We start from the raw sequence: 27680 nt of genomic DNA on the forward strand, positions 1-27680 counted from the left end.
ATGACTGTCACTGCCCTAAACCAGTATAATTCCCAACTGCATTCTCAATACTTATCCCACTCCCACAGACAAGCATAGCTCCCTCATATCAAAGAAGCTTCTTCATCAGGCAGTGGTGGCTCAAGCCTTTAATCCTAGCACTCAGGAGGCAGAGGCAGGTAGATCTCTTAATTTCAAGACCAGCCTGCTCTACAAAGCAAATTCCAAGACAGGTTCCAAAGCTACAGAGAAACCCTTTCTCGAAAAAACAAAAACAAAAACAAGAAAACAAAAGCTTCTTCTGCAGCAGGTGGAGGCCATTACAGCAAGCACAACTGGTCAAATGCAGAGAACAACTGACCATTGAGTGCCCAGGCCCAGGCAATACACCTACAACACAGCCCCTGCACCTACGGTCCAGGGAACATCATGGAAGAAGGGGTGGAAAGATTAAGAGCCAGAAGATGAGGGAGTCGTCTATATATGACAAGGAAGCTACCCCTGAAATCTCAAGAATACAATTGCCTAAACAAGATCCACACATCTTCTGACATTCTAGCATAGATGGAAAAGAATTTCACAAGGATATGCCTAGATGAAGAACCATAGAAAAGTAACAGCTGTTAAGTTAAAAAAAATGAAAATAAAACAAAAACTAAAAGTAAATTCAATATATTACATATTGCTTTAAATAGTTTTGCATCTAAGTTTAGTAAATTAAGGGAAAATGACTAGTTAACAATGCAATTATACTAGTAAACAAAGAAATTCTTGATGGAGGTGGGTCATCTTTCTATCTGTTGTTTCATTGGTTAAGTAATAAAGAAACTGCCTTGGCCCCTTTAATAGGACAGAAAATTAGGTGGGTGGAGTAAACAGATAGAATGCTGGGAGAAAGAAGCCGAGTAAAGGAGTCGCCATGATTCTCCCACTCCAGACAGACGCAGGTTAAGATCTTTCCTGGTAAGCCGGCTCGTGGTACTACACAGAATATTAGAAATGGGTTAGATCAATATGTAAGAGCTAGCCAATAAGAGGCTGGAACTAATGGGCCAGGCAGTGTTTAAAAGAATACAGTTTCCGTGTAATTATTTCGGGGCATAAGCTAGCCATGTGGGCGGCTGGGTGCTGGGGACACAGCCCTGCCGCCGCTCTATATTTCAACAGAGTGGCACCCAACGTGCTAATGAACTCCACGTAAAACCTGAGAGGGCTTAAAAGGGACACAGAGAGAGAATTTAAGACAGCTTTTTGCTGTTTGTGGGTTGCGTGCGGCAAAGAAATTGTCCTGACTCAGCAACAGGAAAAAACTGGCTGTTTTAAAATTGCCTGCTTTCTGGGCTGTGCCGCCATCGCGATCTCTGTCTGGCTCCTGCGGGAGACAGAGTCTTTGAATGGAGCATTTGGAGTAAAGTGCTACGGCTTGCTTGATGGCAATGTGGACTACTGTGTGCCTGGAACTGTGAGTGGTTCAGGGGCACCAAACGGCTCAGAGGCACATGCAGCTCCACCACGCTACTGGTGCAATGTGCAAGGATCAGAGGCACGAGCGGCTCCGCCATGTTGGACTGGGCGGGGCAAGCAAGCAGTACCTGTTTTTGTTAGCGATTTAAAAGCACAAAACAAAGTGCTCCTGGATAGTAAAAAAATTACAGATTCACAATAGAACTGATTCAGACACTGTTGGATGAATGTACGTAGGCTTGAGAGAGAGAAAAAATATATATAAAGAATAAAGTTAATGTCTTAAAAAAAGGGTAAAGTCTTTAAAGAGACAGAGTACAGATAGTTGTAGATTAAAAGAAATAAAGAAAAATAAGCCACGTAACAATGGAAAATTCACAGAGAGTCTGGATTCTTTGTATTATTGTGTTTTCTTTAAAATTTTTGACTGTGAAGGAGCTAAGTACAGAGAGACATTTCATTATATGGGCTGCCAAGCTAAACCACAATGGATATAAGGGTATTATGATTTCAGAATATGGGTCTAAGGATATGATGCTTTGGAGAGGGTCTTCTTTTGTTTTCACAGAGGATGCAACCCTGTGGATTTCTTCTATCCCAATATGGTATGATAGACCACGCCCTCCTGAAAGGTTACTGTGAACCCCTTCAAAAAATTACTTCACACAACTGCCAACCGAGATGACCCTGACACACAGGTCACACCATGAAAGATCTGAATAACAGCGCCCCCATTCAGCAGGAAGCAGTTTGGAGGGAAATAACTACGTCCATATTCCCAAATATTGTTTATAAATGTTCTTTTTTACATTTAAAGGGGGAGATGATATAGGTATGAATAATTTGCATTGCTATAGATTTTAAGGTCAATTTTGTTATAGGTATATGTATTTCTGACCTTGATTAAAGGTATTGTGATTGTGTAGTTCATTTAAAAATGTAATGTATAATTAAGAAATATAGATTAATGGATAATCATCAATAGTCAAGCTTGTAGTCATGTTAGTTAGATTTTCTAGATATATAGAGATATATTTCAGCTAGATAGGCATTCTTCATATCTTTCAAAGACTGCAGAATATGGCATTTAATGTTTTAATAACTTAGGGTTTTTCATGATAATGAGACACGTCTGCTCCTGGCAGCACCAATCTACTTCAAGAGGACGATGGGCATCGAAGAGGCTCCTTATGGAGTTTGATAGCCATTTGGGCAAGAAACTACTCTTGCCTGGACTGATGCATAAACTGGACACAGAGAACCCACAGAGAGAGGACTGCTGAACTTGCCTAAAGGTGAGATGGTCTTTCGGGGTTCCTGACTCATAAAAGAGTCTGCAAGACATTCTGCAGGACACAGCAAAAAGTGACTGAACTGTCTTTGGAATTTCCTGCTTCATGGAAATGTCTGCTGAATACTATGGCCTGAAGGCTGAAGATGGATGCCCCAACGGTACAAAAGAACTTTGGGTGACTGTCCAGGCAGCGAGATGACTCTGTCATTTCTAGAGTTTTGGATCTCTTGTTTGCTTAGGTAATATTATATCCTTCTGGAGTCTTTGATGGAGTTGAAGAATGGTTAGTTATAGTTATAGTTTTCCTTAGTTATGATAAAAGATAAAATAGATATAAATATTGTAACTGTAATTCTTGCTTGATAACTGTTTTGCTATATGTAATCTTACTATGTTAAAGTGAAAGCCTTTCTTTTTTGTTTAAACAGAAAAAGGGGAAATGATGGAGGTGGGTCATCTTTCTATCTGTTGTTTCATTGGTTAAGTAATAAAGAAACTGCCTTGGCCCCTTTAATAGGACAGAAAATTAGGTGGGTGGAGTAAACAGATAGAATGCTGGGAGAAAGAAGCCGAGTAAAGGAGTCGCCATGATTCTCCCACTCCAGACAGACGCAGGTTAAGATCTTTCCTGGTAAGCCGGCTCGTGGTACTACACAGAATATTAGAAATGGGTTAGATCAATATGTAAGAGCTAGCCAATAAGAGGCTGGAACTAATGGGCCAGGCAGTGTTTAAAAGAATACAGTTTCCGTGTAATTATTTCGGGGCATAAGCTAGCCATGCGGGCGGCCGGGTGCCGGGGATGCAGCCCCGCCGCTCCTATTTCAACAAATTCTCAATTTAAAATGACTGTATAGCGTTGATGTCACACGCTTCCTAAAGCAGTCTGGTAATACTCAAAGTCTTAAAAAGCATTTCATACTTCTTTTCTCTAGGAATTCATGCCAAAGGAAAAACTAAAAAACCTACAAAAAAGGAAGTATGTAAGCTTGTTTACAAGAGAGCTATTTAAAATACTAAACCTGGGTCCAGGGAAAGGGCAGTCAGTGCCACAGCATAGGCACGAGGACCTTATTGGGGGTGGCAGCACGCTCCTATAACCCTGTATTTGTATAGGCTCATACTAGCCTAGGCAAACTAATGAGCTCTAGGATCAGTGAGATCCTGTCTCCAAAAAAATAAAGACTGAAGAAAGACAGCCAACCTCTACCTCGTCTCTGCACCCAACCTGCCTTTCACACACACACGTACCAACTCGTACGTATATAAGCATGTGCTCACACTAACATACATACAGTGTGCACATACAGAAGAAAAAAAAGGAAAAATATCCAAACTAGAAATTTAAATAAAAAGGGGTTTAACTCTAGTCTTTCATTAAAGAAACGTGTCAGGCGTGATGACTCACATGGTGGGAATCAGTGGATATGACCAGCACATACCTGGGTCACACTGCTCAGCGACACTCAGTCAACCATGATTCCTAACTACAGAGAAGGAGCCTGGCTGGACTACACTCTCAGAGAAGCTATGTCAGGCAGTAGAGAGGGTAGGCCTAAAAGAATGCAATAAACAAGTCCCTGGGGGTTTGAGAGAGCACTAGGTATTGTTCTGAGTGGAAAATAGTTTCACTGAGGTACCGGAGCAGGCTGGTTGGAATGAGAATAGCCCCATAGGCTCACATTTGAATACTTGGTTCCCAGCTAGAGGCACTATCTGGAAAGAATCAGGTGGTGTGGTCTTGTTGGAGGAGGACAGTCACAGGACTGGCCTGCCACCATCCCTGTGTGCTCTCTGCTGCCCACCTGATGTGTGGGACGTGAGCTCTCAGCTGTTCCTGCTGCCATGCCTGAAGACTCTGGTATGATGGGTTCTAATCCTTTGAAACCATAAACCTAACTAAGCCCTTCTAGTTTTCTGTCATGTGTTTGTCACAGCAATACAAAAGAACACTAGACAGTCTACTGCCAAGCTATAAAGATTTCTCAATGTTAAGGGACACTCAATGGACCAGGGAGAATGCAAAAGTTTTGAAAGCAATTTAATAAAAAAATATTTTAGTAATTCTATTTTCCCAAGTGTATGATAAGCCTGAGAATAACCACATGAAGATAGTGCAGACCAAGTGGCCCACACTGCAGCCCCTTTCCCTTAGTCTGCCCACCACAGGCTGTAAGGGTCACGCCCAGCCTCCTTCTGGAGCTTTTCTTAAGCCCGCTGCACGGTCCCTGCTCCTGAATGTCTTCCTGCACACCCCCCTCCTGGGAGAGTAGCACCTTCCTACTCACAGCAACAACTCTGGCCCACACTGCAGTCTGTCTCCTCCTCCTGCAGCAGATCTACGACACACTGAGGCCAAGGAAAGCTTATGCTAATCTAATCTTCACGTTGCTCAAACGTAAGTTAGCCAATACACCAATATAGCTTTGCTGCCAGCTTTGATGCATCTTTTTCCAGTTTCACACGGGAGAGGAACGCCTCTGATAACAGGAATTCATCCTGTAAATGACACAGAAGTGTCAAGAGAGTCACACTTGTTCGCAGTGACTTACTCGCGGATAAGGAAGGCCACTGGTAGTGTTGAAAGCTGGTAAGAGTCTGTAGCCCAGCTGCTTTGCCATCTGGAGAAGTTCATCATTATACCACTGCATGTATTCACCTTTTTCTTTCAGCATGATCGCCAGGGAATGTCCACCTAAAAGACCCCTAGGATCAGAGACAAAATATTCCCTGTAATTTAATCACACATTTCTTTACAAGCTATACCCAAGAGGGTGTGAGCCTTTGTCCCCACAAAATGCAAACAAAACATAAGGAACGGCTACAGAATAATTTAATTATTTTTTTGCTGGCTACTCATTTTATGACAAGCTATTATCATCACATAGCCAACATATTAAAAACTACAACAACAGAAACATTAGGGGCTGGAAAGAAGGCTCAGTGGGTAAGAGCACTTGCTACCAAGGCTGCAGATCAGAGTATGAACTACATTAGTACAAGTAGAGAACTGACTCCTTCCTACAAGTTGACCTACATGCACCTCCCCACAATACAACAAATAAATAAATTCAAAAATATACAAACTAATATAAAGTACTTAACATTCTTAAGTACCTTAAAATTTTTTTAAACCAAAAACATACTAGATATCACATATATTTTAACAAACAAGCCAAACATTTTTAAAATAAATTTAAAGTTTAATTCTATCACCATGAAATCTTTGACTCCTACTATAAAATTTAAAAATTAAAAACACCTTTATCATCATTAAGGATTAATAATCTCTAAGGAGCAAGGACTTCTTACATTTAGTTGGAGAGCAGCTCACTTTGACAAGGAGATGGGACAGAGAATTACAAAAGCTACCAAACATAAGCTTACCTAACGGTGGGATGAAATAGTTTTATAATCTCACACTTTAACCCTCAAGGGCATTTCCGACTGCCTGAGGAGCAAGACTGTTAACTGAGTCTCATCTGGCTTCTCTGAGAGGCTCCTGACTAATGCTGACCGGCCAACTGTGGAGGCTCCTGGAAACCTCACCAGCGGTCTGGGTCTCTCCAAAGACTGGATGTGTGTGTTACAGCATAATCCAAGGTTATCCCCATGGCTGTTACACAACAGTCCAGATTTTATCTTCTTTGCAAGGGAAAGTGTTGAGAGGCCTCACTCTCACTCAGGCTGGTAAGGGCTAACTGTGTGGTCAGGCTGGTAAGGACTAACTGTGTGGTCAGGCTGGTAAGGACTAACTGTGTGGTCAGGCTGGTAAGGGCTAACTGTGTGGTCAGGCTGGTAAGGGCTAACTGTGTGGTCAGGCTGGTAAGGGCTAACTGTGTGGTCAGGCTGGTAAGGGCTAACTGTGTGGTCAGGCTGGTAAGGGCTAACTGTGTAGTCAGGCTGGTAAGGGCTAACTGTGTGGTCAGGCTGGTAAGGGCTAACTGTGTGGTCAGGCTGGTAAGGGCTAACTGTGTGGTCAGGCTGGACTTAAGACTTCTTCCTCTGCCACAGCTTTCAAAGCGCCAGGGTCATAAGCCTGAACCACCATGCCCGGATTTCTATTTATTTGTTTGTTTGTTTGTTTGTTTATTTATTAGAGCTTTATGTTTTGGGGTGTTTCAGCGGCATGAATGTCTGTTCACCACGTGCATGCAGTGTCCTTGGAGGCCAGAAGGCATCAGATCCCTCTGGGACTGTCATTGGCAGTGATGGGCCATGTGGGAACTGAGACTTGCAGCTGGGTCTTCTGCAAGCGTAGCTAGTGCTCTTACTGTTGAACCATCTCCCCCCCAACACACACACAATTTAATCTTTTAAGCATAAGAAACTTCTTTACCACCTTCAGAAATAATCAGCTGCAGCTTCTCTACATTAGCACTATAGCTTTAGTGCTGCACACTTACCCAAGGACTCTGATGTTTGTTTCAAAGACCGACACAACTACATCATTATCTAAATTAACATCTCTTAAAACTTTCCTCACTGCATCTTCAAATTCCTTCGTTTTGTTTAAAACCTAAGAAATGAAAAGAATGAAATAAGTCTTTTCTACCAAATCAAGAAAAAAAATTATCCTCAGAATGAGACACTAAGTTAATGTTAGCATACTTGAAGACTCAGAAAAATGATGCAACAAAATAATATACCCTTAAGTATTATAAAAAATGTGATAATGTGTAAACTGAAATGTGCAAACAATGGAGCATCTTTACACACTGACAGACTTCCAGGGCTCTAAAGGACCTATCACAGGAATTCAGAGTGGACTCAATACAGGCTAGACGTCTCTAAGCCCAAAATCTGAAATCCAAAATGCATCAATCTAAAATTTTTAGGTTCTGAATATTTTGTTGGCACCACTCAGAATGTTATAGATTGCAAGCATTTTAAGTATTCAAGTATTTGGGGCTGTTGGATCAGGAATGTACAGCCTGTAAAGACTATGGCATGTTATAAAACACAAACTTCTAGAACCAAGTGATTCAGATAAAAAGATTCTTTTTCATACTTAGCTGACAGTCAGGGATATATAGAGAACTCTTTTCCTACTTCTAGTTCTTCTTCCTTAAACATTGTACATACTTGTATACATGCATACATTGTCCATGACTACAGCTAGAGCCACATGAGAGGTCCTCTGCTGGGATCTGGCTTCTAAGTCAGACCAAAGTAAATATCATCCTGCTCATCAAGCATCATCTTAGCAACTAAGCTCTTTTGGGCTGAGGTGGCTCCGTGGGTATAGATAGGCACTCGCTGCCAACCCTGAATACCTGAACTTAATCCCTGAGAACCAACCCCTGCAAGTGGTACCACAAAGTGTGGTACTTGCACCCACATACATATACACACAGAATAAACAAACACATGTGTGTGTGTGTGTAAAATAAGAAATTGCCAACTCCAAAAGAAAGTACTATCTTCACCTGACTAAGTCTAAGCCTTTACCCTATGCCACCCTTACCCCACGGGTATCCCACTGGCAAAAGAAGCAGTATAATGTTATGGTTAAGGACAGGTTCTGGTGTGAGTTCTGGTTCTTTGACCTCGGTGACTTGTGATTCAAGTCAAGTTACTTCCAACTCTGAGCATATTCCTTCATCTATGAAGGAAGGAGGACCTACTCCGTAGAGCCATTTTCTTAAATGTGGTCATGTGTTACAATACTTTAGCCAGAGTGTCTGACGAAAGTACTGATTTTCAATGTTTAATATCATCACTATTATAATCACACGGTCTAGACTCGTGACTCAACTGAAACCTCTGTGAGTTCTTGGAATGAGCTCCATGAAAAAGGGTCATTGTCATTACAAAGGCGGCTTTCATTTTTCCATCTAGGAACCCGATTAAATGCTATTTAGAGACAAATGCAGTAAAAGAAGCTTGCCTTTGTTTAATCTTTTTGTTTGACAATACTTTGCAGTACTTTTTGAAATTTGATCTGATCCTAACTAAGTATGAGAGATTCCCTAAGAGTACTAAAATTCAAGTAAAATTTAGGACAGTCCCAATCAAAGTCAATGGGAACCTGGTTCTGAGCTGATCAGTTTCTCTTCCCACTCTCACAAGGCACATAAGCCCCACAGCAGCAAATGCGGAGTAATCGCCCTCCCCATGAAACAACTGCTCTCTCCCCATGGCCATCTCTTTTTCTTATTACCTGGTTAATCTCTGTGGTCTCCCTCTTGAGAACTGTTCTAATTTATAGCCACACTTCCCTCACGAGTAGCCCAGGAGCTTCCTCAAACACACACCACAGGAGCACCAATGCCAAACTTTCAAAGAGAGGCTATCGGTGCCCCTGATCAGCTACAGAATTAATTCTAACAGATCACCATTTCATCTGTCTCTTTATCTCCTACCAAGTAACGAAAGGTGAGTCTGGGCCTCTGCCTTCCCTCCATTCTTCTAATCTGTTTCGGTAACTGCTGCCTTTTCAGATTTCACAGTAATCAGACTTAAAAGTGCAATGTTTTAATGTCTGATTCTATGACAACAGGGTGAAACTAGTATTTTAAACATTTTAAATTTAAAATTCCAACTATGGCAAGAGAAACTGACTTAACATATTATGTTATAAACAAAATAAAAATGGCTGGGTTCTGTACACTAATCACCACAAGTGCTGGTAGTATTTTCAAATTGTTAAATCACAAAATTTAAAAATAATCAGCATTTAAAAGGCAAATTCAATTAGAAACACTAATACTTGCATTGATAAAAGCATGCAAGATAATACCCCCACTCTAAGTACAAGAAAACCTTTGAAAGTACCCTACTTTTCTCCAATTCCACTTAAAATCAAAAGAAAACACTTAAGAAAATGATTAAAGATTCAAAATAATTTGTTCACTTCCACTTCTACAATGATCTGTAGTTACTTTGGTTATTCCCACCTGAAAAGACTGAAATAAAATACTTTATAAAGTAGTATTTCATTTATTGTGTATGCCTGTGTTTGTGTGTAGGCACACATTGCCACAGTGTGTATGTGTCAGAGGACAATTGGATAAGTCAGTTCTCCCCTTCTGCCATGTGGGTCCTGCTGGCCAGGTTGTCTGGCTGGGTGATAAACGCACCTCCTGAGCCATCTCACCAGCCCTCAATTTGTATTTCTAATTATATCCCAAATAATGCTGTCATTATTAGTCCAGAACTAGTAATAACATTAATAGTTATAGTAATAAAATTAATAGTATTACTTGAGAACTAACTTTAAAAATATTATCTTCATAATAATTTGTGGTTACCCAATAAGAGAAGTTGACAGATTTCTAAATATAGGAATGCTACACAGTCTAGAACCACCTTATCTCCTTTATGCCTGAAAATATTTTATAAAACAATAATAACTGAAGTCCAAAATAAATTAAGAGATTAAGATAGAAACGAGAGGGCATCTGCTATCTGAAGGGACGAGCAGACGAGGCAGAAGTATCGGCATTCTCCAGTGTTGTCACTCACTACTCCTGCTCCTCACCACCCCATGCCGAGCCCTGTGCCTCACTCAGCTACACAGAAAGCACATCCTCCAGTCTCCTAGGTGACAGCTGTAGCTTCCCAGGGACTGCACAGCTCCATAACAGATGCTTACATCTGCTGGGATATTTTGTGTATGTTCTCTCTTTTCCCTATGATATGCAAAAAACAGGGACCACTAAATCAGAAATACGACATCTAACAGTATCTTTGCATTTTTATTCATCTTTGCTAAGTGAAGTTGTGACTTTCAAAACTCTAGCGCAGGGAAAGGTCTAAGCAATCCACTTTCACCGTGGCTATAGTAACGTCAGAGGGAAGCAGGACTAACCCTCGCCAGAACAATCAAAGAGCAGTAACCTGAGTGGGTTATTTGAATGTCAGAGGCACTCTCTAAGCTGCTAGCATGGTGAGATTTCTGTTTCAAATTAAGAATGTGTGGTGGGGAAAATACAGGAAAACTATCAGGAAGGAAAAACTTCCTGCTCTTGAAAGATGCCTTATCTTGTTTTGTTCTTGGTTTTAATCAGCACTTGGAATGCTAACTTAAAGTGCACGTTTACCCTTAAAGAGAACCATGAATCACGCCACATTCCACGATGGTCTTAATGGTCCAATGATAAAACACTGGACAGACAGTATTTCAGCATCATGGCGCCTGAATCACAGTCTCGCCCCTCTACCACAAACAACTCCAAAACTAATTCTCATTAACACGATTTCTATAGTACATGGGTTGGAAAAGAGAGCCAAAGTCTGGCTGGGGAAAACAAGGTTTGCTTGTAAGCACAGCATAAAAAGTTCAGCATCATGTAGCATATATGATACAACAAGAACAAAGTATTTTTCCAAATTACATTCTTTCAAAAGCTTTAACCTCCTTACCCAAAGGCAGGGGAGACATGAGTTGACACCTTGATAAATTACTTGAGTATCTCCACTATGCTACATGATTGCATTTGACAATAATTTGACTTAACTCAGCAATGTTATATATTATGTAAAGTTCAAGCTTTATTGAGAAGTAAAGATTTGAACATCTTAAATTCTTATGGCTTCTATTCCATACATAGTATGCTGGTTACATTTATATTACTTGAGTGTGGATATCATGAAACTTATAAAATAAGCAAGTCCAAGAAAAATGGAACTTACCACCAGAGTATCCAAAGAATCGATCAGTGTTAGGGAAAACCTAAGAAACAAGTGTAACAAGATACATATAACACTAGAACTTGAAATGCTTCATCCATGTATGTGTAAGTAGAATTATCTACATCCTACTATAGTTTCTAGTAAGCAGCTCCTCCATGTATCTACAGTGCAACGTGATCTATAAAACAACCCAGCAATCTGAAACATTCTAGGTATCTTTGGGGATGTATTGAAACTGCATCGACTCCTTTTAAAACAAACAAAACACAGAAGCTCAATGCTAGGGGTCCAATCCCAGCATCACAAATAAATTAGTAATTATCAATTAAAATATATCACATAGATATATATGTAGTGGCCCCTTAGAACATGATGATGCCCGCATGTACATTTTACAGACATCCAAGTTACATAGCTCTTTTAACATTACACCCAGTTTAATAAGCTACCATTTCTAAGATATTAAGAAATAAGTTGCTTTAAAAAAAAAAAGGAAGGAATAAGACCTTAATAAAACATTTACAGAAGATTCTCTTTTCCTTTCTTTTTTAAGGCATTCTTTAAAACCTGGTCAACTGTGCTAGTGAGAGGACTCAGTAGGTGAAAGCACTTCAGTCCCCAGGACGCACATGGTCAACGGAGAGAACTGACTCCTGAAAACTGTCCTCTGACCTCCGCCACGGCACACATGTCAACATGAATACACGATACACAAACAAGTGAAAAAACAGAATTTAAAGTTGGCAAAGCCCCAGAAATGTGGCTGTCAATTTTCTCTCCAAGTGGGGCCTGGCTACTCTGACATGCCATGCTAAGCCTCATGCTCATACTCACTTTCCCAAGGCATCATCTACATCACCCCGGCTCGGCTCCTGGCCTCGGACGCGGCCTCTACAGGTTAAAGGCATGAGTTCATCGGCTGGGTAAGCATGTTCCTGCAGAAAAACCTTAATTAGTCACTAAAGAACGGGAGAGAAAGCAGACACCACTTAGAGGGAAGGACGTAAAAGGTGAACTATTTACACAATTTGTGGACAGCTGAAAACGTAACACATGCTTGGAAAGAAACATATTAAAATTTCTTTTAAAAACTGCTAATGTGATTTCCCTCCTGGAATTTTACTCTCTAGAAGTTACCACCATTAAGACCAGCCTTCAGTCCTTTAGATTTATTCATGTATTAATACACTCAAATACATGCACATGTATTATTTCAAACATTTCTTTTTGAGACAGGGTCTCACTATATAGCCTACATTGACCTGTTTCCCACAATTCTCCTGGCTTAGCCTTCTGAGAACTGGTATTACAGGTACATACTGCCATGCCCAGATAAGAGGTGGGACTTATTTTATTTTTAACGTTTAACAGAACACAGATCAGTTTAATGGCTTACAGAATACAGTCCTTTCTCCTGGTAATGAACAGTAGTAGGGATATCCGGGTTTCTCCTATTTATATGTACGTGTACTATGTGTGCCAAGCCAGCGCCTGAGGCACATGAGACAAGCAAGCACTCTACAGTTACTGACCTACATCCAGAAACTGCATTCACAAACAGGTACTTACTGCCATCTATATCACTGGTCTCAAGTTTGTTTTATATTTTACTCAAAACACAAGGTACCCCTGTGGTTGTTTGAATGAGAAAAATATTGGCTCATATATTTGAATGTTTGGTCCCCAGTTAGTGAAACTCTTTGGGAAAAATTAGGAGGTGTGGTCTTGTTGGAGGAGGTGTGTCACTGGGATGTGCTTTGTGTCCCAAAACACACATCAGGCTTGGTCTGTCTGTTTCTCTCTGTAGGCAACTTTCAGATGAGATGTGAACTCTCAGCTACTGCTCAAGCCCCACGCCTGTCTGCCTGCCGCCATACTCCCCACCATGATAATAACCCTCTGAAACTGTAAGCAAGCCCCAATTAAATGCTTCCTTTTATAAGTTGCCTTGGCCATGGTGTTTCATCAATGGCAATCCAACAGTAACTAAGACAACCCCAGCACCCCAGCATGTTGGAATGTTTCAGAAATACTTTAATAACAAAGTGAAATTGTAACTCATATTTATTTTCTATCCTCTATCTATACATCAAGGAGTTTAGTTATTTCAACAATCCTCTGAGGGAGATTCAATTGTCTTCATTTAACAGGGAAAACCAGGACCCAGGACCCAGGAAATAAGTACGCCTAAGTTGAGCAGCCGACATGATGAATTCAGAATTCAAAGCTTGGTCACCGGACTCAGGAGCCCATACCTTTACACCCAAAACCAGCTCCTCAGAAGGTTGCATAGTACGGATACATTTATTTATTCCCGTATGTATGACATGAAGAATGATCGGAAAACATCTGTAGACACAGTCACCTTTCATACATGTGTGATTTCTGTGGCTCACTTAGAAATAGATGAGTCAAGGAGATATTGAATTTTTGATAGTTACTACCAAGCAGGATATCAATTTACAATTTACTCTTAACATTTGAGATGATTGATGCTCTGTAGTTTGCCAATCTTCTGGGTTAAAAAAAAAAAAGTCTCAAGTTCGCTGGGCGGTGGTGGCGCACGCCTTTAATCCCAGCACTTGGGAGGCAGAGGCAGGTGAATCTCTGTGAGTTCGAGACCAGCCTGGTCTACAAGAGCTAGTTTCAGGACAGGCTCCAAAGCCACAGAGAAACCCTGTCTCGAAAACCCCCCCCCCCAAAAAAAAAAAGTCTCAAGTTCGAGCATTAATAAGGATACACACCTTCTTATATTAGCCACTCTGGAAAAAAAGCCTATTTGTACGCTACTAATGGCTACTTCTATTGCCAAAAGAGACTCAATTAATATGGTCTGTTATATACAAGTAAATATCTTTTATCCTTTCTTTGTTTAGTTTTTAATTTCTGTTTGCAGTGTTTTCACTATAAGCTTTAAGTATGTAGGTAAATCTATTCATTTTTTTCTTCATGGTTTCTGGTTTTCAGGAATGCTCCAGGCCCTAGAAACATTACACATACACACACACACACACACACACAAATTTCATTACATGCATACATATACACACACATATATTTTGTTATATGTACCTATACACACACATACATTATGTTTTATATATATATACATATACACACACACATATATATGCATATACACACACTACAATTAAGTATTTTCTCTAACTGGAATTTATTTTACTCTTAATGTTTAATGCTATTTGTTCCTCAAAGGCCAATTTTGTAAAGTCTACTTTTTAAAGAATTCATTCTTTCCCAATTGTATGAAGTATCAACCAAATTACTGATGTAACTTAAGAAACTGGTTGTGACATAAGGGCCAAAGATGTCACAGAGAAAGTAATCCTACAAAGGAAATTCTAGACATATTTCATGATACTAATGGAGCAAAGTATCAAATGCCCGCTGGTCATCCAGAATTAGAAAGGAACGCAACGCCTCCCATGCCTGGGAAGGTGCTTGTCCTGTGTTTTAAAAAAGCAAGCCTATACCTCTAGGAAGCTCTTCATACAAACAGCAAAGGCCTTAGTTTCCAGTTTTTAATACTTTAAATATTAAAAATACTAATTAAGTTTACTATTTTTCATTTTTATCCATAACCAGCAGAAAATTTTGATAAAGACTGTGTGCTTGGTGTGCTGGGTCTCTACTTTCTACATGCAGTGAGTCTGGAGTCTGGGTAACAGAGATGTAGAAGAGGCATGTAGAGATTCAGACACGCAACTGGGAACATTTCTGTGAACTTTAAGAATTAAGAAGTAATCAGGCACCGGATAGAGATGACGCACGCCTTTAATCCCAGCACTTGGGAGAAAGAGGTAGACAGATCTCTGTGAGTTCAAGGCCAGCCTGGTCTACAGAGCTAGTTCCAGAACAGCCGGGCTATTACACACAGAAACCCTGTCTTGAAACAAAAACAAAACAAAAAAGAACTCTATGGGCAATTGAGCAATAAAACAAGCCTCACAGCACACACGGCACACACAGAACACACGGCACACACAGAACACTACTCCTGGAGACTCCACAGAACTACCAGCGAGTGCGAACAGACTGCAGTGCCGTGTCTTCAGGCCTCTGAAGGAAAGAAAGCATGGCTGTCCTAAGCATGCAGGCTGTTCTCAAGTAAGGGAGGAGTAAACCTGGCAGAGAAATAGAACACCTCTGGGGTTTCAAATCCAGAAAACTTCCTGAGCAAATCAGTCTACCAAGATGAGACTCAAAAGTCAAAACTCAAGAATGAAGAAACTGAGGGGGAAATCAAAACTAGGAGACAAAACCTCGCGGCTCGACTCCCTTGAGTAGATCTGACACACTGGGAATTGTTCCCAGACCACAAGGCAAATGTTAGGAACCGCCAATGCTCTGTCAAGGGTCTCAGCTTCGCAGATGGAGAGATGGATCGGCAGTTAGACAGCACTTGCTGTCTGTCCTGGCTAGTTCTGTCAACACCACACGAGCTGGAGTCTTTTGGTACAGGGGATTCTCAGCTGAGTCAACGTCTCCAGAAGATCTGCCTGGGGCAAGTCTGTAGTGCATTTTCTTGATTACTGGCTGGTATGAGTGGGCCCAGCGCACTAGGGACAGTGTCACCTGTGGGCAGGTGGCCCTGGATGGTGTAAGAAAGCTGGCTGAGAAAGCCATGGCAGAACAAGCCAGTAAGCAGCACACCTCTGTGGCCTCTGCATTGGTTCCTACCTCCAGTTCCTGCCCTGACTGCCCTGGATGACAGACTACTCTGTTATGATTAAATAAAACCTTTCCTCTACAAACTGATCTTGTTCACAGTGGTTTTTTGTTTGGTTGGTTGTTGGCTGGTTTTTCCAGACAGGGTTTCTCTGTGTAGTCCTGGCTGTCCTGGAACTCACTCTTTAGACCAGGCTGGCCTCACACTTATAGAGACCCACTACCTCTGCCTCCCGGTTGATAGTACTTTTCTGAACCTCCAGCTTTCTCATGTACAAAATGGAAATAAAAATACCTCTTCACTGGCTTGTTGAAGTGACTAGATGAGAAAATACATCAATATATGTTACACAAAGAAGCTGTTGGGAGGGAGATCAGCCTGCTGGGATTAAAAGAGTGCACCACCACCTCCTGGCTTTGTCATAGTGTTTTATCAAAGCAATAGAACCGGACTAAATGGCTGCTCTTTCAGAGGACCTAGGTTCAGTTCCTAGTATTAAGAAGGTGGCTCACCAATACCTGTAAGTCCAGTTCCAGGGATCTGACACCCTCTCTGGCCTCCAAGGACACTGTATGTACATGGTACACTTAGATACACGCAGGAAAAACAACACTTCTACGCATAAAAATAAATAAACCTTTTTAAAAATTCTCATTTTTTCTGTATACTTGACTGTGTGGTTACAGTCAACAACACTGTTCTATTTCTTAGCCTACTTTTCAGAAAAATTGAATGTTCCATAATAATTCATCCTGAGATGATTCTAGGCAACAAATATTTATGACATAATTAGAATTCATATACAATCATCACATTCTGAATTTCAAACTATATTTTTAAATTTTTAATAATACAAATTTCAACATAAATTCCTAATTATTTTTGTGTCTCAGTACAACTGATTCCCCAGAGTGTTTATAATTTCCTTGCTTTGCTTTATATTTAATACATGTAAGTTATAAATGTAAAAAAAGCTCAAAGTTTTTTTTAATATTTTAAAGTTATTTTGCAAAAAGACATCATGTTAATTTTATGGTAAAAAGTTCCTTACTATTTTAAACTATTGTTTTGAAACCTGGTCTCCAAATTAAATATAAAAACTGAAACCCTGAACCTATCTAGATAACAAAAATATCCACAGCAAATACAAAGCAGAATAATCAAAGTAACTTTGACCTAAGGTGTAAAAATAATCCATGCTCTTTGTCTCAAGATTAAACATAAAAATAAAGCCACTGTCTTCTTTCAGGCTAACCACAAGGCACACTGCAGAGTCTGCAGAAGGCCAGAGCAAGGCACACGTGGCAACACACAGCTGCAGCAGGCTTCAGATGGCTGGCTGTGAGCACTGCAACTTCTCTTCTTCACAACGTGTTTCTAGAAAAGGGGAAACAGTCATGTTGATACAACCAAGAGTCACGAAAAACATAATAATTATGACTCAGAAATGAAACTGAGGTGACAGGAGTCTTGCAGAAACTAAGTAGAGAATGCTCCTGACGAGAGACAGAGGAGAAAAACCAAGCTAAATAGTGGACTCTCAATTTACTACAGCTTCGAGATAACAATTTAGTTATAGAGTCAAGTCAAAACACCAGCCCAGAGAGGTTTTAGTACCACTTGTAATTAGATAAAGGGAAGACATTTTATTCTACTAAAAACAACTAAAATCATAACCATATGACTGAGCCTACATAAGTGCTGAGGGGAACAGTATTAATGGATTAAAGATTTAATATTAAGAAATCAGTTCTCAGCTGGGTGGTGGATGTGCACGCCTCCCAGCACTCAGAAGGCAGAGGCAGGCAGATCTCTGTGAGTTGACAAGAGTTAGTTCCAGGACAGACCCTGTCTCGGACCCCCCCCCCAAAAAAAAAAAAGGAAAGGAAGGGGAAGGGGAAGAGAAGGGAAGGGAAGGAAAGGAAATCAGTTTTCCACCCAAGCCTGGTATGAGGACACACACCTGACACCTGAACCCAGCACTTTTATGACAGAAGGAGGAGGATCAGAAATTCAAGGTGGTCTTTGGTTACACAAGTTCAACACCTGTCTTAGAAAAAGAAAAAGAGAAAAAAGAAATTCTCTCCAAATTGATCTACTGATTGGTGATTGTTTGAATAGAGCTGGCAATATGGTTTTGAATTTTAAATAGAAACACACACACAAAAAACTAAAATAGTCAAAAACAATCCTAGAAAAGAAAAACAAAGCTAGCAGATTTACACTGCTGAGCTGAGAACTTAGCACAAAGTTACAAAAATTGGGCAAATGTGATATTGGTCTAAAGCAATGACAAACAACACAAATCCTCGAGAGACCCCATCTCCCCATCTACCTCCCTACCTACCTGGTCAAAGCATTTCCTCACACACACAGGTGTCAGAGTAAGTGAACAAGGACAAGCATTCATCACAACAATGGTGTCACATAACTAGACACTCACACCTTTATCTCATCTATGCAAAATTAACTCAAAATGAGTCTTAAGTCTCAGTGAAAAAACTAAAGTTATAAAAACATCTAGAAACAAAAAAAGAAAAGTTTTGTGAACATGGACTAGGAAAGTAATTTTAGGAAACTATAAAAGCATAAATCTTTTTTAAAGTAAAAGATTAAATCATAATTGGTCATATTTTAAATTATTTCTAACATCAATGTTAGAAAAATTAAAATTCAAAAGAAAGAAAAATTAAAATTTAAAGTACAGACTGTAAAAATATCCATAAAACATGATAAAGCTGTCCCATCTAGGTTATAAAATAATTTTTACAACGCAGCAATAACAGGACAAAAGACTTGATTCTAAAATAAAAAATTGTAACAGATGCTTCACCCAAAAAGATACATGAGCATAAAACAAATGCATGGGAAGCTTTTCAACAGCATTAGTCACAGAGAAACACTACCACACACCCACTGGAAAGGCTAAAATGAAGAGACTGGAGAGCACCCATCTTTGAGAGGATGTGTAGTAACCGAGCGCACACATTGCTAGTGGGAAATGCAAATGAAGTCTGGCAGTTTGTTCTAATCTCAAACTCACACTTACCAGATGACCTAGCACCCTTCCTAAAACATTTTTGTTTCTAGATTACTCTTTTTAATGAATAAACGATTAAAAAGAAAAATCTCGTGTAGTTTCAGACAGGAAAAATTATATTCTAGTGACAAATGCCACAGAACTGCATTCCTAAAAATGACTAAAGTGGTAAACTGTGTGCTGTGAAATTAACTTTTAAGGGGGGGGGGGCAATACTAAGTAGATGGACATAAATCTGGAGATCCAAAGTGACTGCATTTTAAAATAGCAAACTAGTCAGCTGGGTGTGATGGTGCCAACCGTAATCCCAGCACTTGAGAGGCTGATGCAGGAAGATCACAAGTTTGAAGTCAGCCTGTGCTACATAGTGAGCTCAAAGTCATTCTGTACCACGTATGGAGACTGTCTCAAGGTCATTCTGTACCACATACAGAGACTGTCTCAAGGTCATTCTGTACCACAGACGGAGACTGTCTCAAGGTCATTCTGTACCACATAGGGAGACTGTCTCAAGGTCAAGGTCATTCTGTACCACATATGGAGGCTGTCTCAAGGTCATTCTGTACCACATACAGAGACTGTCTCAAGTTCATTCTGTACCACATACGGAGACTGTCTCAAGGTCATTCTGTACCACATATGGAGACTGTCTCAAAGCAAACAAATAAGAAGACTACATTGATTTCAGAATCAAACTGAAAGTGATTATAGCATTAGGAGGATTTTACTAGTCAAAGGAAATGATACTTTTCAATTCTTTCCAATCTTATCTGTAATACTTAGGGGGTCTAAAAAAAGTACACTTTTTGCTAACAACAATTTGCCCAGAGAAGCCAGGATAAACACTGGGAGACAAATATCATAATCATAACCATCATCACCATCCTCCCCAGGTTCTCAAGGGTGGCCCTGATACATATCATTGTATCATCTGCATTAATTTAGAAACTCAACTGAGCACAGATAAGCAAAACCTGTTTCTAGAAGCCACAGAGTGACTATAGTCTAGGGTTAAGTAAAATTATGCAACAATTGCCAAAATAAACATCAAATTCCATGTGATTTAGGGAAAAGAGAAAGCCATCTGTGCAACTAATTCACTGAGAATTAACCACAGTCTGACGGGGACTAAGGTTTGTCAAATGATCATTATACTATCAATAGCTATGCCAATAACAGAGTCAGAAAGTCTCAGGCTAACTCCAAGGATGGCAGAGATATAATAATCTACCTGGAGCTGGCAAGACATTCTATCAAAAAATAATACACAGAGAATCTTGTATTTCATTAGCAGATAGAAAACTAAGCTTGAAGAGCACATGCCCAGACAATGAAGGACGTGTGAGCTCTCGGGAAGTTCTCTGTTCAACCTAGAAACAGATGGCATTCAAATCTACATGGATTTTTTTAGGAGAGAAATTTCTCCCTTTTTGGTTTCTGGTTTGTTTTTTTTTTTTTTTTTTTTTTTTTTAAACAGGGTCTTAGTCCTGGTTGGCCTAAAACTTGATAGATAGACCAGGCTGCCCTGGAACTTGTTGTAATCCTCCTGCCTCCGCCTTTCAAGTCCTGGGACTAGAGGCATGTGATACTACATTCAGTTTACAAGAGAAATTTCCATCTCTGACAATAAGTGATAATACACAGTGCTTTCTACTTGCCAGACACTAGTTCTAACTAGGCCATCTGTATAGAATGACGACAGTCATGTCTGCACAACACTGTAAGGCAGGTAAAGGACTGGCAGGCTCAGAGATCAGGTTAGATCAGGTTAGCCCTCCCTCCTTCCAGGCTGGTAAGTGACAGAACCGCCTCAGGGTCAGGGTATCCTCTTCCGGGTCCCAAGTCTGTGGTCATAACTACACTATAATGTCCATTTTTGTAAAATGCCATTTCTTTCCCGTGGGAGCCAAGACGGTCCAAGAAAGTGCTGTAGCTGCAGAGCCGGGTGAGGAAGAGCACGGCCGGCAATAGGGAGAAGCGAGGACAAGCTCAAGCTCTACATTATTAAAGCCTATCGGGGAGCAGGCGCTTCACACTGAGCACAGGTGACCAATACAAGGAAGTTCACAGACCCTAAAATCCCCCACAACTTTCAATTTTAAAGAAGTTTATTAATTTTTTTCTTTAGTTTAAAAGGCAAGATGTATTAAATAATCAAATGCGAAAACATTTGATTTCATTTTCACAAGAATTCAATTTCATTCTTTAAAAAATATTTAATAAGCACTTAGGTGTTCAAGTACTATGCTAAACATGACATATAAAAGCTGGCTATTAAAAATTAAAAATAAAGGGTCTCTGTTTTTAAAGAAAATCTATAGTCTACAATAATCCTTTGCAACTGTCCTCATTTTACAAGACCTGACTTAAGGGAGTGAACTGATCAGTTAAGGACTTAAGTGAACAAAAGCCAACATAGAATTTGACATCTAAGTCATCCAACCCTAAAACCTACATACTTGAAATTCCTCTCATTTCAATATATATATAGTTACTAATAGCAATATTACACAGTTAGGTCAAATTAGTAATAAGGTCAGAAAGCTTGTGAGGGCTGCCCTCAGTAGCCACTCTGCCACAAACCCCATTGAGTATGTATTGATATAACTTTCTGCTATTTACCGAAAATGGGTAAAGTATTAAAGATACCATACTTTATAAAGAGACGTACCTAAGTACCTCAGTAAAGTGCCCCACAAGCATGAAGAGATGAGTTCAGATTCCCCAGAACCCATACAAAAGCCAGACATGGCCATTCATGCCTATCTCAGCACTGGATAAGCAGAGACAGGAGGACCCCTTGAGCTGCCAGTCTAGCCAAACTGTGAGCTTCAGGATCAGAGAGAAGATGTAAGGTGCACAGTGACTGAGGAAGATACCCAGTGCCAATCTCTGTCCTTCATGCATACACAGGAACACACACACACAAATATGCACACACAGTAAATGAATAAAACTTTTACACAGAGGGCTTTAAAATATGGCCAGTCCATCTAGCTGTTTATCATTGCTCAACTCTGGAATCAAAAGTTTACTTGTGAGTTCGAGGCCAGCCTGGTCTACAAGAGCTAGTTCCAGGACAGGAACCAAAAACTACAGAGAAACCCTGTCTCGAAAAATTCAAAAAACAAAAAACAAAAAAACAAAAAAGTTTACTTGTATGAGCTGGCTACAACTTGAGGGTCCTGTAAGGGGTCCATCTGATTATCTCTGTACCACTAGCCTAGACTTGCTAAATTAAACAAAACTAACAAGTAGTAACAGATTTTGAAAGAAACACTAAAGGAATAGCTACAGTCACAATGAGTAGTAAGTTTAAAATCGTGTTTTCAAAGTTTACATCCAACACTTCATAACCATCATAGTCTAGAAACACTGAAAAGTCAAACTTGACTCTAAGCAAGCACTAATAAAAGAGAAAAAAGGCTATCAAATATGAGCCGTGTTTAAACCATAGTCGAGTGGTTGTGAGCACTTCTGCTCTTCCAGAAGACCTGGTTCTTCTTCCTAGTACCCAGTTTGATGTCTCACAACCTCCTATCTCTAACTCCTGCTCCTAAGGTTTGATACGTTCTTCTGGACTCGCAAATACCCACACATGGCATACACTCACACAGACATATAAATATAAAATACAAAAATATATAAAGAGGGGAATAATGATATAGATATATAATGTATCTTCCTTATATAAATTAACATGGATTCACTGAATCACGTGAAAAGTATCTTAAAAATAATTAAGTTAGCTCTATGCCAAATTTTGCTAAGTACATTTAGTCTATAATCATAAAAGAAGATATCCTGGCATGTTTTAAATGTAAAAACAAGGAGATGAGAAGAAATTGATTAAAATATTTACAAAATTACAAAAATTTACATGCAAAACTTTAATTCTTAAAATCTGCTTCCTATTTTCTCTTCCCTAGAACCTTTCGCCCTTTTCAGGGGAAGCTGCTACTTCATCTTTCAGCACCTCTGAAACACTCTGAGACAATGGATCAGCAGAAGGTGGATGCACTCAATTCAGAATCCACATAGTACCATATGGACAAAGCTGGGTGAGAGAATCTCTTGTGTAATGGTTTGTTTCATAGGTTTGTAAAGCAATGTAGTTTTTCTTAAAGGACACCCCTTAAAGCCAGAGACAACATCTTTTCCTTGTTCACCTACGCACATTTTCAATTGCTGCCAGCACCTAAGTAAACTGCTTAAATACAAAGTTTATGATCTGGTTTCAATTTCTTACCTGTTGAATAAACTGATTCCCTAAGAATCACCACCAGGAATGTTGCGGGAGGTCCTTCCGCTCCTCCAGCCAATAGCCACCAAGATACCAGCCCATTGGGGCGTGGTATCTTTCCCTTTAAAAAAAGCGGCCACTTCCCTCCTCTCTCTCTTTACTTCCTGCTCCGGTTCCGGCAACTAGACTTCTTCCCAATTGCGTGCGCAGAGGGCTGTTGTCTGGGACCGTGATCTGTAAGTTTATTCCCCTTTAAATAAATACCACCCTATTAATCACAATTACAAACTGGTGTGGGATTGTTTATGACTTGCGCCTTCATCTGGCACCCAACGTTTGGTTTTAGGACCCCTCCTTCCCCCCGCTCGGCTGCCGGCCGCCAGTTCGGCCGCGGCCTGTGCCTTGCGGCCTGTGCCTTGCGGCCTGTGCCTTGCGGCCTGTGCCTTGTGCGTGGAGCCAGCAGTTTAACATAAATCATCACGCAGTGGCTTTTCTTGCTGCAGTTCTTTATATTTTCCCTTTAGACACCTCAGATTGACTTCAAGTACCCACGCAGCCTATCGTTTGCCTCGCTACGTGGATTTAAATTCCACAGGCCCACGTAGTCTCTGCCCACGTGGTTTGCTCTTTTCTGAATCGTTTTCAAATCTCCCTTGCAAGCACAGCTCTTAAGCGGAGTGAACCAGAGCACACGGTTACCGGTTGCAGAAAGCTGCAACCCCTTGGGACGACTCTCACGTGGAGGCATACACAGCTTCCGGGTTACTCTTCTCTACCCCTGGATTCTGGGTTTATGGTTCCGTGTACGGAATTGATTTAATTACATTTACTTTGTTGAGCAACTTGCATTTCCCAGTTTTTAACAAATACTAGGCGGACACTGAAACAGGACCCCGTTTTCGTCGCGACTTGGGAACAGCGCCACCTGCTGGATAATAGGTAATATGGCAGTTTTCGTTTCCAACATGAATTTTACTATTTTGACTACCAAAACAATGGGTTTTTTCATGCAAGGTTTATACGACTATGGAGATAACTTAATTTACTGGTTACTAGGTTTCAGTATTCTTTTGAATATTCTATTATTTAGGAAAATTATGGCACTCCTAAGAACCATGCAATCTTTACCAGAAACTAATACAGGTCAGGAGATTCAGGATTCAAAAGCTTTGAAATCACAGGTGCAGAATGGGGACCAAAAAATTGATACCTCAGTGAAATCACTAGAAACACATGTAGCTCAGGAGATTCAGGATTTAAGAGAGACAATGATAAAAAGACTTGAAATGATTGAAGAAATTATTGGAGCTGGTGAACAGAGTAAGAAGGCACAAGGACAGGATACAATGCCACCACCAGCTATTAGATCTGGCTTACCCAGGGTTTTAGCGACATACCCTGTAATTCATTCTGACAAAGCGTCAACTTCTAAAGGCTCAAAGGGAGTCAGAGAAGCTAGATGGATGCCAATAGCAATGAATGATCTAAAAGAAATTAAGCAAGCTATAGTTACCTTTGGCTTGCACTCTGCATATGTTAAGGAAATGATAAGGACTTGGGCTTCTAATGCTAGAGCTACCCCCCACGATTTCCATCAGTTAGTGTCTGCAGTTTTAGATAATGGACCTTCCTTGATGTTTGGAATCTATTTCAGAGAAGAATCCAAACATATGGAACAGCAAGGAAGAGCAAAAGGTGTGGAGGTTTCCCAAGATCAAATTCTTGGTGTAGGAGAATATGCTGACCCACAGGTCCAAGCTCTTTATGATGATGAAGTACTGTGTTTATGTCACCAAGCAGCTTTAAATGCTTGGAATAGGCTACAAGATCCAGCAAAAAGGGTTGAATCATATACCAGAATTAGGCAGGGACAGAGAGAACCCTTTATTGACTTTTTGCAAAGATTAATTAAGGCTCTGGACATAGGGGTAACAGACCCAGAAGCTAGACGACTACTTCTTGAATCTCTAGCTTTTGAGAATGCAAACATAGAATGCAAAAAGATAATTGGGCCTTTAAAGTTTAGATCAGCACCTATGGATGAATGGATTCAGCATACAATGAATGTTGAGACGTTTAGCTATAATGATGAATCTTGGGTAGGAGAAGCGATTTCCAAAGCAATGAGGAGACATCAAACTGCCAGGTGTTTTAATTGTGGTAAATTAGGACATCTGAAAAGGGATTGCAGGCAAAGGATTTCTAGGAATAATATCCCTTCTGGGAATGACAAAAATAGGAGACCTCGGCCTTCAGGTATATGTAGGAGATGTGGTAAAGGCCGACACTGGTCCAACGAATGCAGGTCCACAACAGACAGACAAGGCAACCCGATACAGTCGGGAAACTCCTTGAGGGGCCTCTCGCAGGCCCCCAAGCCAACAGTGGCCCAGTCATTCCCAGTCACAGTAGAGAACGTGCCTCACCAAGAAAATTAAAAGCTCCAATTTCTGCTGTAAAAAATATTACTGGTCTAAATGATGAATTACGCATGGAGGATGAGTCAAAAAACCCAGTAGGACAGAGTAAACGTATATTTTGGCAGACTTCTATTAATGATCAAAGACCAAAGCTAAGAGTCTGTATAAATGGCACTTTTATTGAAGGCTTATTGGACACAGGTGCGGATGTAAGTATCATTACTCCAGAATCTTGGCATCCGAATTGGCCTCTTCAAGAGGTAGATGTTCAGTTCCTGGGAATTGGAACCCTATCTCGTGTAAAACAAAGCACAAGATGGGTTGAATGCATAGGGCCTGAAGGGCAAATAGGAAGACTAAGGCCATATATTGCCAATATCGCAATAAATTTATGGGGCTGCGACCTGCTACAGCAATGGAATACCCAGATTAACATTCCTGTAGTTCCAGGAACTCATAACTCTGGGAAGGACATGATGAGATATTATGGGAAAAGGTCACCAGCCATTCAGGCTGTACAAGAACATACAGCAAATACCAAACCTTTAGAGGTACCAACAGCCCTACCTTTAAAATGGCTAACTGAGAAGCCAATATGGATCAAACAGTGGCCTCTAGCTGAAGATAAATTACAGGCATTGGAACAGCTGGTGCAAGAGCAACTAGATGCTCACCATATTGAAGAATCAACCAGCCCTTGGAATTCTCCTGTGTTTGTTGTAAAAAAGAAATCCGGTAAATGGAGAATGGTGACAGATTTAAGAGCTGTCAACAAGGTAATTCAACCTATGGGCCCACTACAATCTGGAATTCCTTTGCCTTCTCTATTACCAAAAGGATGGCCTCTTATAGTTATTGATTTGAAAGATTGTTTTTTCACCATACCGTTACAAGAAAAGGATAGAGAAAAATTTGCCTTCACAGTGCCTACTTATAATAATTCTCAGCCTAATAGGAGATATCAATGGACTGTCCTCCCACAGGGTATGCTCAATAGTCCTACATTGTGCCAATATTTTGTAAGTAAGCCATTGGAAATAATTCGTAAACAATTCCCCAAGTCCATAATTTACCATTACATGGATGACATCTTGTTATCTGATTCAAATAAAGATACTTTAGAAAGGATGTTTGAAGAAGTAAAGAAAGTCTTGCCTAGGTGGGGATTACAAATTGCCCCTGAAAAGATTCAAAGAGGAAATTCTATTAATTACCTAGGTTACAGAATAGGGTTAGAGAAAATTAAAACGCAAAAGGCACAAATTAGGCGAGACAGGTTAATGACTCTTAATGATTTCCAAAGATTGTTAGGAGACATTTCCAGTCTACGACCAGCTGTTGGGATAACACCTGATCTAATAGTTCATTTAAACAAAACCTTAGATGGTGATAAAGATTTGAATAGTCCAAGAAAACTGACAGCTGAAGCAGAAAAGGAACTGACAATGATTGAGGAAAAATTACAGGAGGCACATGTGGATAGGGTGAACCCAAATCTTAGCTGCATCCTAGTCATATTGTCTTCCAGAATTTCTAATGCAGGGATTATAATGGAGAGGGAAGATATTATTTTAGAGTGGATATTTATACCTAATAAACCAAGTAAAAAATTAAAAACTTATGTGGAAAAAGTCTCTGAATTAATTATAAAGGGTAAACTGAGACTTCGTCAACTAGCAGGTATAGACCCAGCAGAAATTATAGTGCCTTTTACTACTGAAGAAATAAAAAAGTTATGGGAAGACAATGAACCATGGCAAAGAGCTTGTGCTAATTTTTTGGGAGAAATTAATAGCAACTATCCCAAAAGTGGTAGACTTAACCTAATAAAGAGAACTTCTTGGATTCTTCCTAGAATTGTACGTGATGCTCCAATAACTGGAGCCCGTACATTCTATACTGATGCAAATAAA

The 27680-nt window shown here is 40.1% G+C and overlaps 1 protein-coding gene across 6 annotated transcripts in view; it reads right to left on the minus strand.

Annotated features, from left to right (window-relative positions):
- The window catches only part of Edem3 (ER degradation enhancing alpha-mannosidase like protein 3), a 70220-nt gene that overhangs the window by 34553 nt on the left and 7987 nt on the right, over positions 1 to 27680 (minus strand). For all 6 annotated transcript variants that reach the window (XM_057769458.1, XM_057769456.1, XM_057769454.1 and 3 more), the window contains exons 3-6: positions 12209 to 12309; positions 11375 to 11414; positions 7144 to 7256; positions 5290 to 5443 (exon numbers count right to left, since the gene is read on the minus strand). In XM_057769458.1, the coding sequence (XP_057625441.1) occupies positions 5290 to 5443; positions 7144 to 7256; positions 11375 to 11414; positions 12209 to 12309 (408 nt within the window). The remainder of the gene's footprint in view (positions 1 to 5289; positions 5444 to 7143; positions 7257 to 11374; positions 11415 to 12208; positions 12310 to 27680) is intronic.

This window comes from Chionomys nivalis, chromosome 5 (genome assembly GCF_950005125.1).
Source record: "Chionomys nivalis chromosome 5, mChiNiv1.1, whole genome shotgun sequence".
NCBI classification, from domain to species: domain Eukaryota; kingdom Metazoa; phylum Chordata; class Mammalia; order Rodentia; family Cricetidae; genus Chionomys; species Chionomys nivalis.